Source organism: Helianthus annuus, chromosome 9 (genome assembly GCF_002127325.2).
Source record: "Helianthus annuus cultivar XRQ/B chromosome 9, HanXRQr2.0-SUNRISE, whole genome shotgun sequence".
Classification (NCBI taxonomy): Eukaryota; Viridiplantae; Streptophyta; class Magnoliopsida; order Asterales; family Asteraceae; genus Helianthus; species Helianthus annuus.
Window position 1 is genome coordinate 52,576,323 of NC_035441.2, and position 16,053 is coordinate 52,592,375.

At 36.6% G+C, this 16,053-nt stretch overlaps 1 protein-coding gene and 1 long non-coding RNA gene across 2 annotated transcripts; one reads left to right on the plus strand and one right to left on the minus strand.

The window, feature by feature from the left end:
• Nucleotides 1-2,761: 2,761 nt before the first annotated feature.
• LOC118481716 lies at nt 2,762-4,459 on the plus strand. The gene is made up of 3 exons (XM_035976929.1): nt 2,762-3,075; nt 3,851-4,172; nt 4,286-4,459. The coding sequence occupies exons 1-3, from the start codon at nt 2,762-2,764 to the stop codon at nt 4,457-4,459; spliced, it is 810 nt and encodes a 269-aa protein (XP_035832822.1).
• A 6,056-nt stretch (nt 4,460-10,515) lies between these two features.
• LOC118481889 lies at nt 10,516-15,343 on the minus strand. Its single transcript, XR_004866240.1, has 3 exons — nt 13,428-15,343; nt 12,249-13,347; nt 10,516-10,832 (listed from the first exon to the last, which is right to left on the minus strand). It is a non-coding gene; the product is annotated as an uncharacterized LOC118481889 (long non-coding RNA).
• Between the last annotated feature and the right edge of the window lie 710 nt (nt 15,344-16,053).

The following is a 16,053-nucleotide window of genomic DNA, read 5'->3' on the forward strand; positions in this document are numbered from 1 at the left end:
ATTGACCATGTCCCGGATATCCTTGGCATCATTTATTAAGAAATGGCCACGTCTTAAGCACGGGGTGTAGGCATACACCTGACAGTTGCGTAGGAAAAACGGTATCTCACTCTCTTGTGGGCCTATACTTGTGGTGTGTCTGTTAATCTTTACTCGGTTTCTATATCGGGCCCTGAATGTATAACGAACATAGAAATCTGTATACAAGATTATTTTTATATAATTGTCCCAAGTTATAAAGGGTATTTGTGCCTTGTGCATTTAAATTAATTTTCATAAATGTTTTCAAAAGAGTCAATTAATTGTATTTAACAGTGTAAACTGACGTATTTTCCAAAAAGATTAAGTGACAGGTACTGTATGTAATTAGCTGGGAGCTCAGGGCGTTAATAAGGAATTTTGCAAGTTCTAAACAAATAAAGTCTATTGAACAGTGTTTATTTTTCTGTTTTGAAGATCCGCATGTGGATCCATATACAACTGTTGTGTAATACTTTATTATACTTTCGAATCGGTTTGTATTATTATTACATTAGACTTCCGCTGTGCATTGAACTGTGATTATTTGACTATGATGATATCAACTACATCACGATACTCCCCACTGGGCCCACCGGTAATACGTGGAATATCGGGGTGTGACAGGTTGGTATCAGAGCCAACATTGAGTGAATTAAACACTAGCCTTTTGTGTTTAATCTCAATGACACAGTAGCACATTCCTTGACTTCCGAGTCTAGACATGAACTAGGAATGATCTCATCCCTGTTATATGTATATAGTGTTTTCGATATTTGTATACTTCAGGAACATGTCGCCGAGCAAAGCTGCCATTGGTGGAGGCTCTCCAGATCCGAAGTTTAAGAATGTAAAACTTCGTACTACAGCTCGAATTAGCATACGACCAGTATGGAGAAAGGACCTTTTGAACCCATTAACCATATTTCAAATTCTATACCCAAGACTTTTGAAACTTCAAATGAGAAGCCAACATCGGAGGAGTTCATACCAGTTGTCCCTGAAGCTCTCGCTCCAAAGATAATACCTATGGACCCAAAGGACTCATATTTCTTACCTCCAAGTCTTGGAATCCCAAACTTGGATCATACCTGTCCTGACCTTATTCATGATTCGTATTATTCATTAACCATAGGATCCTTGGATTCCACTATTGCAAGGATTCCTAATATAGAAGATTTGGACTACCCACAAAAACCTTCAGTATTCGTACCGCACACAGAGAACCAAGGAGAAAATTTCCAGAAATAAAGTGAAGAAGAAACTCTTTTTGTTGCATTTCATTTCTTTATTAGTCCTTATAAGGACATATTTATCTTTTAGTCCCTATGTGGACATATTCTTGTTTAAAAGTCCCGTTTAGGGCATCTATGTATTTTTTTCCATTTAAAGGAATGTTTTAATTTAAAGTTTCATTTGTCCTTATATGTATGAATATAACATATAAAATAAATTAAAATATTATTTTCTTTTTGCAATTGATCTGCGATTGAATATTGAAAGAAAATCTTGAAGGTATGACCTAGCCTATATGTCATTTAGACATGGCCTAGATGGTAAAACCCTTTTTAAGATTTAAACCCTTGTTAACATCTGAAAACATGTTAGCACTCCTGGCAAATGTGATTCGATAAAATCACACAAGTCATCCTTATATTGGATTCTTCCAATTTCTTATCTAGCCTAGTGATTTAGAAATCATGGCCCGTATCATTAGATAAGATGATCATATCATAAACATCCCTTAGTGATGAAATGCCTACGGGCTATATCTATTGTCCTAAAAGACAAAAGACAGTTGTAGTCTTTCACTCTCTGTCAAGAAAGGTAATGAACTGTGTTCAAACCATAATGCCTCGATCCTATAAGGTCATGGCTTATAAATTCAAAACTGTCCTCGTGACAAGGCCTTTTATGCCATTTCAATATCCTTAATAGTTTATAACTGGGATAAAATATAATAAAAATTTAAATAAATTAAATTAACCAATATGGCTTAACATTTCCATGGTTAATGAATTGCCATAAATGACAATTCCATAATAGACTTCTGAATAAATCATTGTCAACATTTATGTAGCAATCAAGCTACATGGCTGGATTAGATGAGGTTAACAGCCACCCGAGGGAGAATGATGATACTACCAGAGTTAATATAGCAGGTGCAGAACTGCAGGCATTAATAGATAATGCCGTTACTCGAGCTCTTGACAGACAGTATAATGAATCAAGTGGTACACGGACCAAGACCCAGTCTGTGCCTCATACAAAACCACCTTCCCAAATGCATGTATCTCATAAGGACGATTCTCATCACTCATCAAATCAGAGGGGTGTTCCATCTTAACAGGTTGTGCTTAATCAAGAGCCACATGTTAAAACATGTTCATATAAATATTTTGTCTCCTGCAAGCCCAAAGACTTCACAGGAGAAAAGGGAGCCATCGATTGCATGACGTGGCTCGATGAGATGGACACCGTTGTTGATATTAGTGGATGTGCAGAGCAAGACATTGTAAAGTTTGTTTCACAATCTTTTAAAGGAGAAGCTCTAGCTTGGTGGAGGTCACTAATCCAAGCTACAGGGAAGATCCCGTTGTACAACTTGACTTGGGATCAGTTTGTTGCTCTTATCAAAGAAAATTTATGTCCTCAACATGAAGTTGAGAAAACTGAGAATGATTTCTTGACATTGGTCATGAAGAACTTAGATTGTCAGGCATATCTTACAAGTTTCAATACCATGTCTCGATTGGTTCCTTACTTGATCACACCGGAACCAAAGCGTATAGCTCGTTTTATTGGGGGACTAGCCCCAGAAATCAAGGCAAGTGTGAAAGCATCGAGACCTACTACGTTCAGGTCAGCGGCAGATCTATCACTATGTCTCACACTTGATGTGGTTAGAAACAAGGCTGCCAAAGCTTCTGATGATGGAAAGCGTAAAAGGGAGGATGAGAATTCTCATCGCTCCGATAAGAAGAAAAAGGGGAACTGTGATCATAAGAAGAGTTCCGGGTTTAAGAAGGACAACCAGCAGTCGGGTGAAAAGACCAGGTGCAAAACCTGTAGGAAATACCACCTCGGGAAATGCAGATTTGAATCTCAGCCTCTACCTTGCAGGATATGCAAGTCTAAGGAACATAAAACCTTGGATTGCAAGAAGTTGAAAGATGCAACCTGTTATGGTTACAACGAGAAGGGGCATATCAAGACTAACTGCCCTAAGAATCAGAAGAAGCCTGAAGAGGCCAAGAAAACAAACGCGTGAGTCTTCCAGATGAACACCCAGGAGGCAGTACAGAAAGATAACATCATAACAGGTACCTTTCCTTATCAATGATGCTATGCGGGAATTTGTTTGATTCTGGCACAGATAAGTCTATTGTGGACACTAAATGTTGTAAACTGTTGTATCCGCCTGTTAGGACTCTAGATATATAACGCGAGGTAGAATTGGCCGATGATACTTTAGAGACCGCTTCAACAATTTTAGATGGATGCTTTATATCCATTAGGAATCACTCTTTTCCAATATCCTTATGGCAAGCTTTCAAGCTATCCAAAATCATCAATATGATCAAAACAGATGTGACATTTTGATCCTCTGTCAAAAAAGTTGATGGACTAGGTCCAAACCTTAAATGCCATTGATGGTCTTTTATAGCCTAGGCTAAATATAATTGATATATATTTAAATAACATTCATTAGGAATCTTCGTACTATATTAGCATGTATGGTTTAACGATACCATGGTTAGTATATGTTAGGTCATCAGGGTGATGAATAGTTGTTGTAGTGCAACTAAGTAATTGTTTCAATTGGTGTTAGGAACCAAGTCTCGAGTATGACAAACTCGGATAAGACAACCGTCAATCGTGCCATTGATGATGCGACACATGCTAATGATGCTACAATTGTGAACCTCAAAATTAACAAAGATGTTCCCCAAGCTATGACAGACGCAGCTGTTGGAAAAGCTGTGAGGAAGGTCGTGAAAAAGTTCAAAGAGCCCAATGCTACTTGCTCCAAATCCCATTTAAGACTACACTCCCTTACTCACGAGAAGGATCTTGTTCATGCCTCGGATGCGAAGAATGAACTAAAAAGGAAAAGGGAGGAAGATAACTCCCAAATTTCTAAGATAAAAAGGGTAAGCTTGAGCTCAAAAAGAACCAACAAAAGTCCAACAAGAAACCTGTATGCAAGACCTGCAAGAAGCGCCATCTAGGGAAGTGGAGGTTCAAATCAAAATCCCAATCGCAGCCTAGGGCTTGTGGGATCTGCAAATCAAGTGAGCATAAAACGTTGGATTGCAAGGACATAAAGGATGCAGTCTGCTTCGACTGTAACGAGAAAGGCCACATCAAGACTACATGCCCTAAATCTGTCAAGGGAAGTGCGGCTAAGGATAGAAAGCCTAAGAATGAAAGCGCTTAAACTCTCCTGATAGATGCTAGAGGTAGTTCACATCAACAATGACATCAGGTACATTCCTTATCATTTATCAGTAAAATAAATGCTAAGAGTTCTGTTTTGATTCGAGTACCAATAAATCCTTCATAAATTGTAAGTATAGCAAACCTTTAAAATCTTCCATAAGAACCCCAGAGATTAAGTGTAAGGTAAAACTTACAGATGAAAACATAGGAACCATTTCTTCTGTTCCTATCTGAAATCTTTAGTCGTAAAATTCTTGAGTACTCTCTCCAGATGGAGTACGTCAGTATATGTTAGTTTGATATCTCTTTGATTTCTATCAATTACGAATACCAGACTGTATGATGAAAGTGCCATATGAGGATTGGTGTATCTTAATATGTTCCATAGATTACTTCCATGCCTGATCAGTATGGAGGTTTAATGCTTGGAACCACTGAGATATTCCAATGGTCATATTGTACTAGAGTCAGCCGATGGTATTCAAAGAAGATATCCAGAAGGGAAATGTCCAAATAAGTGTCACTGAATAAGGTATCCATGGATTTGTAAAGTAAATGTGTCACTTATCTGACACCGGCAATGATAGATGAACCGAAGCCTGAGATTTGGAAAATCTCTGTAATCTCCTTGTGTCTTGATTAGCATCTCTAAAGACTACCCTGTTTACCTCCTGAAAGGCAAGTAGAGTTATGATATACATCCCACAAAGGGCTGCATCATTGTGAAATCTCCATGACGATTAGTACCATCATTATTGGAAGAATCGAAACTCTAATTAAGTGAGTTTTAAGATAAGGGTTCATAAAGCCTAATTCAATATTCTGAGAGTTGCGGTATTATTAATTAAGAAAGACGGTTCATTTTGCTTATGCATTGATTACCGCAACCCTATTTAGGCAACAATTAAGAACCGCCATCAGCTGCCCAGGATCATCGATTTATTCGACTAACTATAAGGATTAGCTATTCCTTAAGATTGGTTTTGAACAGTAGTTGGGATAACCATCTCACCTTAAATAAGCTTTTCTATAATAGTTGTTATATAAGTATCAAGGCTGCTCCTTTGGAGACCTTGTAGAGATGGGATGTTAAACATCTGTTGTTGGACAGAAATTTGGTAAGTCCGAAATAACAGGACCTGAAATTACCTTGGAAACAACGAATAAGATTATACAAATTCGTAATCATCTGAAAGTTGCCAGTAATTGGCGGAAAATCAAGGATTGATGAAAGTCGCAACCCTCTTAAGTCCTTAATAAGGAATAAGGTTCAATTGAAGGTATCACCCTAAGAAGGGTGTGCTGAATTTTTAATTTATCGGGCTTGTTAAGTTCTGATATATAGAATCATTCGAGGAAATCGAATATATCAAGATTGGTAACCTATAAGCTAAAACTTACCTGAGGAGCTTGATGGAAATCAATGTGTCCCACACTAGTGATTTAAGGATATGTTTCGCCAATAAGTCGAGAGCATTATCACATAATGATATGCAGACTAATAAAAATTTATGGTTTGATGAGAAACCCGTATCGATTAAGGATCGACAGGTTAAGAAGCTCCGAAAGAAAGTATGTACCTATTGTATAGGTCAACTAAGATGCCCTTAGAGGCCCAAATATGCTATAGAAGTTAAGTCCATGATACGACAGAAAGTACTTCCATTACTTTGGCAAATCTTGAGGTCGAGATTTCTTTTAAGGGGGTGAGGATGTAACACCTCGTAAAATCACGTCCAATGATGTATTAACACGTGTAATAAACCCTAATAAAGTCAAACTTTGAATTTAAGGGACTAATTTTTCAAAAAATCAAAAACTTTGAATGCTAAAGGACTAAAAGTGTCAATGTGCTTAGTATAAGCCTTCGAATGACGTTACACGGTGTTCCTATTCACAAATGAGCCACTTGTTGATCATGAGTAGCCGTTTGCGTAATTAATTGAAAGTTTGCGTGATGAAGGGTTAAAAGCGTCAACATGTTAATTCTTACCTCTGAGTGACCTTTTAACAAACCGGGAGCTTCATGATATTTGATTATACTCTCGGGAATGCCAATTATTGGCCGTCTAAGGTTTTTATGCCTTTAAGGTTTTTTGCAAGTTTAAGGGGTTAAAAGCGTCAATATGTTTAATTATACCTCTGAATGACCTTTTTACGAACCCGGAGCATCGTGATGTTTAATAATACTCTCAAGAATTCCTAATATGGATTAGATAACGCTTTGATGCTATTAAATGATGATATGCGCAAGTTTGCGCATTAGAGGGACTATTTGCGTCAAACTGCAAAAGTCTGCCGACTCGTATGGTATCGAACCTTCCGGAATATGATCATAAGATAAACATGCCCTAAATATCCTTTACATAGCTTAGAAATAGGCTTAGAGGTGTTTAGTGCGCAAAAATAAACATATTTGATCAATAGGGACTAAAAGCGTCAAAAATTGCATAAGTTTGCATTTTCGCGCATATCTTACGTTCTGAATATATCCGGACTTCCAAAAATTTATGTAATCATTAAAATATTTTATTTTAGTGTTTGGCATGATAAAATTCCATTCGTCACGTAATTTGGATCGTTTTTCACGTCCGTTCGTGTTTCGTCGTAATTAACCGAATAACGTGACCTACGACCAAACGAACCGATATCTGAGATATTTTCGAGCATGTGTCAAAAAGGGCCTTTTAAGCATGCAGGGACTGTTTCTGTAACTTTGCCAAACTTTGGCTGATCTGGCCAGCTATGGCGGGCCGGGTAAGACACTTCCTGAGTCTACGCGGGGCGCGTAAGCCCATCAGAACTGCAAAAACCAGTTTTTCATAAACAGCAGCTGGTTTCTGGTTTGTGTGCTTGGTTTCTTCAGTCTAGGGGCTTGTTTTGGGCACCCATAGATTACCAAAACAGTGGGTGGTACTTGTACGGTCCAGATTGTAGCACGGGTTATGAGAAACAATCCTAACGGTTCTCAAAATCCTATATATACCCACTTGTTTTGGCTCTCTTTTCACTTCACTCCATTTCTGATCTTGCTCTCTGATTTTAAGGGCATCCTGACCAACTTGGGAACCTCCTTCAGTCCTAAGGACCACTCGTAAGTGTTCCTTTCGTGCTTAGTTCATTGTTTTGCTCTTAAAGCTGAAAAGTCAAGCGTTCGCGATAAACGCTTTGACTTATAAACGGTCGAGCCATTGTTTGTAACGAACATGGCTACGTGATCGTAATTAGGTAGGTATTAAACCCTCAAAAGGGCACCTCCTAATTACCACGTTTGCTTAGTTAATTGTCGGGTCAATGTAATTAAAATAAAAGTCAAACTAGTCCATTTTTAAATAAAATTCATAACTAATGATGTATAGGCAATAAAATCAGCTTTGTCACTTTAATAACTTGGTAAATATTAATTGAACATGTTTAGGCATGTTCAACCCGACAATTCTAAGTTTAAGCTCGGTTCGGAACCGAAAGTCGCAAAAGTAGACTTTTGCTTTGACTTTCAGTGCTGACCCGATTTAGCTTAGTTTAGTTATGCCTTAGGATTCCTTTAGGACCATATTATATGTTAGTATAACCCTCCAAGGTTATACAACATGGTTCCATAGAAATCCTAGTTCGTTGCATGTTTCCGTTAAATGCTTAAAAGTTGACCATTATGCACTTTTGATATTAAAACGAGATTTTTGAAAATGTGAGAGGACAAAAACCTTTATTACTGATTTATAAACATATCCTAAAAATTTGACATCAGTTTGAGGTCTAAATTAGAAGTTATGCTCAATATCGTAAATTGAAGCCTTTTTATTAATTAAACGGCATTTTTGGCATAAAACCTATTTAAACCCAAATTTTGACACCAAAATTTCTACCCACTATTAAGATATAATATTTAGGGATTTTTGGAAATTTTTGTTAAATTTTAAACTGATCATAACATAGAGTTCTTGCATAGACTCGGTAATTGACGATAATGCTCTTTTCACTAATAAAATGAGTTTTACACATCCTTTACATATCAAACCTTTTTCTACTGATTTTATATATTAAATAAGTTATTTAAAACAGTAAACGCTGATCAAAATCTCAGATTTCCTTAATCAACCCGAATATCGTCAAATACCGACTTTTATGCGATTTAGGCGCATAGTATGGTTTAAAACCATATTTGGCACCTAAGGCTTGTTACCTACAGATGTTATGAATAAATTTTTATACCTAAATAGTAAGTAAAAGTTTTAAACTCAGAATTCCAAATTTGACCCTTAAAACATATGTGAATTGACCAAAATGTCCTTTCGGTGCATAGTTTGGTCATAAAAGATAAATTTCACATATATATGATATCTTACTGATATAACTTGCAAAAATAAATATTTTTACTGATCATTTTAGACCAGAACCTCAGATTGTTATTTAACCTCTTTTATAATCTTTAGAATGACCAAAATACCCTACGAGGCTTAAATTGATTTTAAATTCGTTTTGGGCATAATGGAAGGTATCCTACTGATATCACAACATATTAAAAGCATATTAACTTGTGGAACTTGCTCATGACTCATTTGATTACCCGTTATGCACTTTTCGCGTTCGGTACGGTTTATGTAACTAGTTTGCATAAACTAACCGAAACGGGTTAAACCTTATCATTTTTACTTCAAAATCCAGAATGTGTTTAGTTTACCCATATTATACAAGTCTTCATGCTTGTCGGGTCTAAATCACATTCTAATCCGCTCATCGCCTAATCTTGCGTTTCGAACCGTAAAACTTTCCTTGAAACTAACCGGTCTAAGTTACAACTTAAATAAGACCCGTTAGGAATCTAATAGGTTAATAAAACCTTCGTTCCAGATTGAGAGCCCCAGTAGAGGTACTTGTTCTTGCTGATTTGAATATACGGCTGAGAATAAAATTACATTTTTGCTCAGGTAAATAATTTTAACTTATTTTCCCTATATGGGCTTGGGATACCACTACGCCAAATATAGGCTACGGCCACACCAAAAAAGTGTGATCGTATACCTTTCGCCACACCAATTTTTTTCAGGTCAAGTGTGACCAAAGGTCCAGTCATCATAGGTATCATACGGCCACACCCACTTTTTAGTGGCTAAAGGGTATTAAAAGTGTGGCTAAAGGGTATCAACATTTCTTGTTGGAAGTAAACATTCCCTCCATTAAGTGTGGCTAAAGGGTAACAACAGACACATGAATTAAGTTTATGTGTGACAATTTTTGTTATATAGTCACATGAATTTACTGTAAAGCTTGTTTTAGCCACATCAGTTAAAAAAAGTGTGACAAAAAAGGTTGTTGTAATCAAGCATTATGTCCAGTAAGTGTGGCTAAAGGGTAGCAACAGCCACACGAATTTACTACATGTGTGGTTGTTTCCATTATATAGTCACATGTATGTAAGTGTGGCTAAAAACTATTGTCTAATGGTTATGTATATCTTTGGTCACACATCTTTTTTTCTTCCATGACATTTGCTATCATTCTGTCACACAAAATAAAAAAGCGACGATTGTGTGGCTAATGGTTATATATAGCTACATGAAATTTTGTAACTTTATGTGTGGCTATACTATAACTTTTGTCACATGTATTTTTTTTCTTCCATGACATTTGTTATCATTTCGTCACATAAAATAAAACAAACGAAGGATTGTGTGGCTAATGGTTATGTATAGACACATGAGCTTGTAATTATAAGTGTGACTATTTTTTAATCTTTGGTCACATATTTTTTTTCTTCCATGACATTTTCTATCATTTGGTCACACAAAGAAAACAAAGTAACGATTGCGTGGCTATTCTCTAACCTTTGGTCACACATAATTTGCTTCCCATGACATCTGGTATCATTCCGTCACACAAAAAAATGGCGATGGTGTGGCTAATGGTTATTTAAAGTTACATGAAATTTTAGATTTTAAGTGTGACTATGTCGTATCTTTGGTCACACATATCTATTGTGGTGTTGTGTTATTTTTGTGCAATAATCCATTTTATTTTCATTTTTTTTGTTAAATAAAACCATTAAACATGAAAAAACTTAAAACCCAAATGATATTAACAATAACATACCATAATTCATACACAAGTTCTCAATTAGAGTACTAAAGCTACAAAACTTCTAAACAAAAGCTATCTACAAATGATGTAGCAATTGCAACAAAACCTGCATCACTCCTAGCAGCATAGCACTTGCAACAACAGCAAACCCACTTGCATTCATGAACCTCTACGCTCTTCGTGAGATATGACGGCATTGCGTTCATGGTCATCAAACAAGTGGACGGAGAGAGTATTACACAGCCATTTGTGGAGTGTATGGACTAGATGGCAACCCTCTGGTTTTGCAAAATCTGCACGTTTACGTTGTTTAAGTTTCAGGATCAATCTTTAAAATGTAATTGTCATGTCCTTGTGTATCACAAAACATAGTCTAGACTTTTTAGGCTTATCTGAATTAAATGTTTGCTCCTAACCTGGGAGATCAAGCTCTATAAAAGGAAATCTACAGATCAGTTTCTAGATCAGTTTTCCAGATCAGTTTCTGGATGCAAGGTAACAATTTAAGGTGAATCAAAAATTTCCGGTTCGTGCAAATGACACATTTGACATCTGCTCCCATTGTCAACCACTTCTCTACTTGCAAGTGGTGCTCTTGGGGCTGAATGCCCCTCTGTGAAGTGCATTTAACATGAAAATGTAATTCATTTATAAATATGTTTAAACTCAATGGCATAAAATTCAAGATATGCAGACTTATGTGTGAAAAATAAAAATATGATCTTCAATGATCATCATACCCATGCTACTAAATGATATGCATAGGCATTGAAGCACACAAATAATGCAAGGGAAATACAAGTACACAATAATTAATTAGACTTTCATCTTGAGAAACACAGAGAATAGACTTTTTACTAAGTACTAAAAACACACATACAGGTATATCATTCATGCTATAATAAGTGTGTGTACTAGGGGTGAACAAAAATCATCCTAGAGTAACAAACTAAAGAACCAAATCAAACAAAACATGGAAATTTAGAATTGGTTTTAGATTTTTTTTCTTTTTATAGGTGTCGATACGGGTTATCTTTTTTCTTAGCGGGTTGAAAGCCACCCGAAGTGTACCATTAATTCATTACATAAAAAGGTTAGATTTAAATTGTAACAACTTTTTTTGTGATCATTTTAGCATTATATCACTTATGTGTATTAGGAAAACAAAGTTGTTACAGTTTTAAGAAAATGATCAGTAGACTAAAATGATCACAAAAAAAGTTGTGATTTATAAAATTTTATTAGGTGATATAATGCTAAAATGATCACAAAAAAAGGTGATTTATAAACATATTTCTAGACCATCAAAATTTTATTAAAAAGGTAATATGGTTCGTAACTTGTTTCTCAAATTTGCATGATATGGATTTATAAACATATTTCTTGATATCTACTATGCAATATATTACATTATATTATATCAAGAAATATGTTTATAAATCCATATCATGCAAATTTGAGAAACAAGTTACGAACTATATTACATTTGCATCAAGAAATGACCAAACTTTGAAAAGCCACCTTTTAGAGCTCTATCAGATGTTGACCATGACAAGCCACCAATGAAACAGCGATATTCCCCCTCATAAAAGAAGGGCATTAACAGCAAAAAAAGAAGCATGTAGAACATGAGAGAGAGCGAACCACAGTCACAGTCCCTCTTCAAAAACAAATACATCAAACAACCCAAAAAAAATATGAATTCTTACGTGTAGTGATCGACAATCTTAGCATCAGGTTTGTTGTAATGAGCAGCCAAATGCTTATCAAAAAGAGCCGAGTTAAATGATTGGTTGGTCCCTGTGGTTTTCAAAAATTGCAGACTTGGTCCTAATGGTTTACTAATTACACGCGTGGTCCTAAAACTTGTCAAAAATGAACTCGGTTGGTCCCCAACCCTAACATCAGTTAAATTTCTCAGTTAACTTTGTGTGAAATTACTATATTACCCCTAAACAATTAAAAACCTAAAACTAAGAATTAAAAAAATTTAGAAACCCACCACAACCTCCATCCAATTGTGTTATATTAGGCAAATTTGGTGATGAATTTGTGTTTGATATAGACGATCCACCACTGGAATTCGTCATGACAGGATGAAGAACGAGGTGCAGAGTATATGCAAAATAACTGGAACAGAACAGATCGGATCTGAAAAGTGAAGAACAGCTCTGGAGTTGAAAAAACAGATCTGAATGATAAGCACAGAAAAATGGAGCAGATTTGAGATGGAAAGGATGAGTAACAGATCGGAAAACAGAATTAGCATGGCCAGAGAAGAAAGGAGTCTCGCCGCCGCCGTGAGTCGCCGCCGCCGCCCCTCTTTCTCCCTCTCATCTCTCTCGTCTCGATTCATCTCTCTCGCCGGAGAAATAATCCGGTAACCAGATTTTTAGAGAGAAGAGACCTGTTGATGGTTAGGGTGGTCGTGATGAAGATGATACAGGTTGGGGTGGGTTGGTGATGAAGATGATACAGGTTGTGGTGGGTTTTCCGATCTGTTACTCCGGCGGAAAAAACGGAAAACCCAGATTTTTAATTGGTGATGAAGATGATGATGGTGATGAAGATGATACAGGTTTTTAATTGTTCAGGGGTAATATAGTCATTTCACACATAGTTAACTGAGAAATTTAACTGATGTTAGGGCTGGGGACCAACTGAGTTCATTTTTGACAAGTTTTGGGACCACGAGTGTAATTAGTAAACCACTAGGACCAAGTCTGCAATTTTTGAAAACCACAGGGACCAACCAAGCATTTAACTCAAAAGAGCCAGACCAACGTGCAATACCTTGAGCAAGAGGACCTGATAGCAACAAATAACAGTTTAGACTTAAAAAGATTTCATCACGATTTTGTAGTGTTTAAACATATACGAGTACTAACCAGTGGTAACCTCAATACCAGGAGTTTCAAAGTTCTCGGGATGACTCGAAGTTTTGCTTCCTTGTTGACAGAATTGCTTCAAGTCTTCTTCTTGATAAAAGATATGACAAGCATATAAGTAAATGTCAAAAACTCCTGAAGATGCAAAACAATAGGCACTTAGTATGATGAATATAGCATTGTTCATGAAATTAGTGCACATAAGCTTATGACATTTAAACGAAGAGAAATATTGTGTGCAATCTAAGAATTTGTTCATCTGAATTTTGGGGTATCATCATTACAAACCATTATCAGGGACGATCTGTGTTTAAAAAAACGCGCTTAAAGCGAGCTTTAAGCGTGAAGCGCTGGAAACATCGCCTTTTTTGGTCTGAAGCGTTACATTACATGAAGCGCTGTGAAGCGAGCTTTAAGCGCGAAGCAATGATGGTTTGAAGCGACGCTTCAGCCCAATCAGGTCACATTTTGGCCATTTTTTAAGCCCAACAGTCTTTAAATAGGGTTAAATGAGGCCTGTTTCTTTACCCTAATATCAGCCGCTGTCTTTTTAACATTCCAACCGCTGTCTTTTTAACATTCCAGCCGTTGTCTTCTTCTTTCTCCTTCTATTCTTATGTTTAGATTTAGGTTTAGGTTTAGGTTTTAAGTGTGTTTCGACTTTAATTTATGTTTGAACTATGTTTTTTGTGTTAAGTGTGATTTTTAATCATGTTTTTGTGTTTGTTATTGATTAACAAGTAGAATAGGTCATATTGATGTGTACAATTTTTTTTTATTTTTTTTTTAATTTTGAGTGCTTCGTATACGTGAAGCTCTCGCTTCGCGCTTAAAGCTTCGCTTAAAGCTTTTGGAACCAAAACGCTTAGGAGCGTTTCACGCTTTTTTAAACAAAGGGGACGATTACCATAAACTACAGGATGATCTGGTTCTAAATAAGAGGCTCAAACTAACCATATAGGTGACGTGAGTTAAACAATGTGTTCTAAAACAAGAAAAAGCTTATAGCTACTAGAGTATGAGTCACGAAATATATGATCTATCTTATCCAACCATCATGGATAACCTAACAACTTGGTAGAGTGAGATCACACACTAAGGTCCATGTTATGTGTGATTAAATTTCAACGGATGATGTTATGTAATCAATGGAGCTAATGGATTCGCCTGATAGAACATTGCAATCAGTAGTAAGGAAACAAAAAGGTAACACCAATATCAGACACTAGACCATCTATCCTCAACATTGATAAAAATATGTTGTACAGCAGATCTAAAATGCTAAAGCAGAACTGGACAATTTCAAAAACAATACAACAATTAATCCTATGTGCCCAAATCCCATACAAGTCACATATCTCCAAACATGCAACACCACAACGAATTCAATAAAACCCACAAACTAAATAATTTTATCTAAGCATATAATCATTAAAATAGAGCAAATGTACATAGAACCTTCCCTTAACAGTCGAGGATTGCCCAAATAAACCCTAGCCGACGATTGTGATGTCAGATATCATATGTTGCACCAGATCCACTTTAATCCTTCGTACCGTCTATTCATGTGTAGCACCAGATCCACTTCAATCCTCTGTACCGTCTTACAAAAATCGAGGTGGAGGAGTGTTCAACGATTGATGGCATCATCAACGTCTACAACGCCAGTGATTTTGAGCCGGATCTGTGGCAGTAACCAACCTTACCCTTATAACACCACCGGAGTTCAGGAAACAAAACAGATGTGTTCGGCGAGAGAGGGATTTCTAAGAAGTTTGAATGTGGAAAAAAAAAGAAACGGGTGATGTGTTCAGCGGGTTAAATTTGTGAGAAAACATAGTTGATTTTAGGTTACAAGGGAGGGAAGGATGAGAGGGAAAAAGCAAAACTTAACTTTTGGAATAGAGGAATGGGGCGGGAGATGAACTTCATGGGGGAACTTAATATTTGGGAAATCACATTTAATTATTTTTTAAAGTTCATGGGGGAACTTAATATTCGGTACTAATTTAGTACCAAAAATGAACCGGTTCAGTACCGGTATCCTGTACCATTTACTCATCCCTAGGCTAAATAACAACCAACGAACCCGAGCCAGTTTTTAGCTCGTTTGAAAGTGTTCTCAAATTATGTCGAGGTTGGAGCCGAACTCGAACCTTCGAGCCGGGATCGATCTCAAATAAGTACGCTTGAACTGAGACGAGCTCGAGCCTCGTCGGGTCCATTAAGAGCTATCACAATTGTCAAGATCCAATCGGGTCCCTTAAGATATGTATGATCTACTATTATCCATTATAATAGTATGACTACTTACAACTCACGAACTAACAATTTGAGACCTCGTATGACATAATAAGCCCGACTATCAACACCCAATAAGGACTATTAAGTATTATTGGGAATGTTAAGGCCAACTAGGCCCACTAAGACAAATATGACTTCCTATTACCCATTGTTATCCATTAAGACATAATACGTCTAAATACCATGTCATACTTTCATCAATGGTTTGTATTGGGCCTTGATTGGTGTTAGCGGCCCAATATAGCCTATATCGTGTCATAGTTGCTCTATAAGGGTTGAATATGAGTGTAATGAGTCATACTAGTCATAGTTAGGTGTTAAC

Bases quoted from the DNA above. Each gene is read 5' to 3' on its own strand.
- LOC118481716 (XM_035976929.1), top strand. From the start codon at position 2,762: ATGTCTCGATTGGTTCCTTACTTGATCACACCGGAACCAAAGCGTATA. The intron at 3,076-3,850 runs GTGCAAAACCTG...AATTGGTGTTAG, and splicing joins CAGTCGGGTGAAAAGACCAG to GAACCAAGTCTCGAGTATGA. The intron at 4,173-4,285 runs GTAAGCTTGAGC...TCCCAATCGCAG, and splicing joins AAATTTCTAAGATAAAAAGG to CCTAGGGCTTGTGGGATCTG.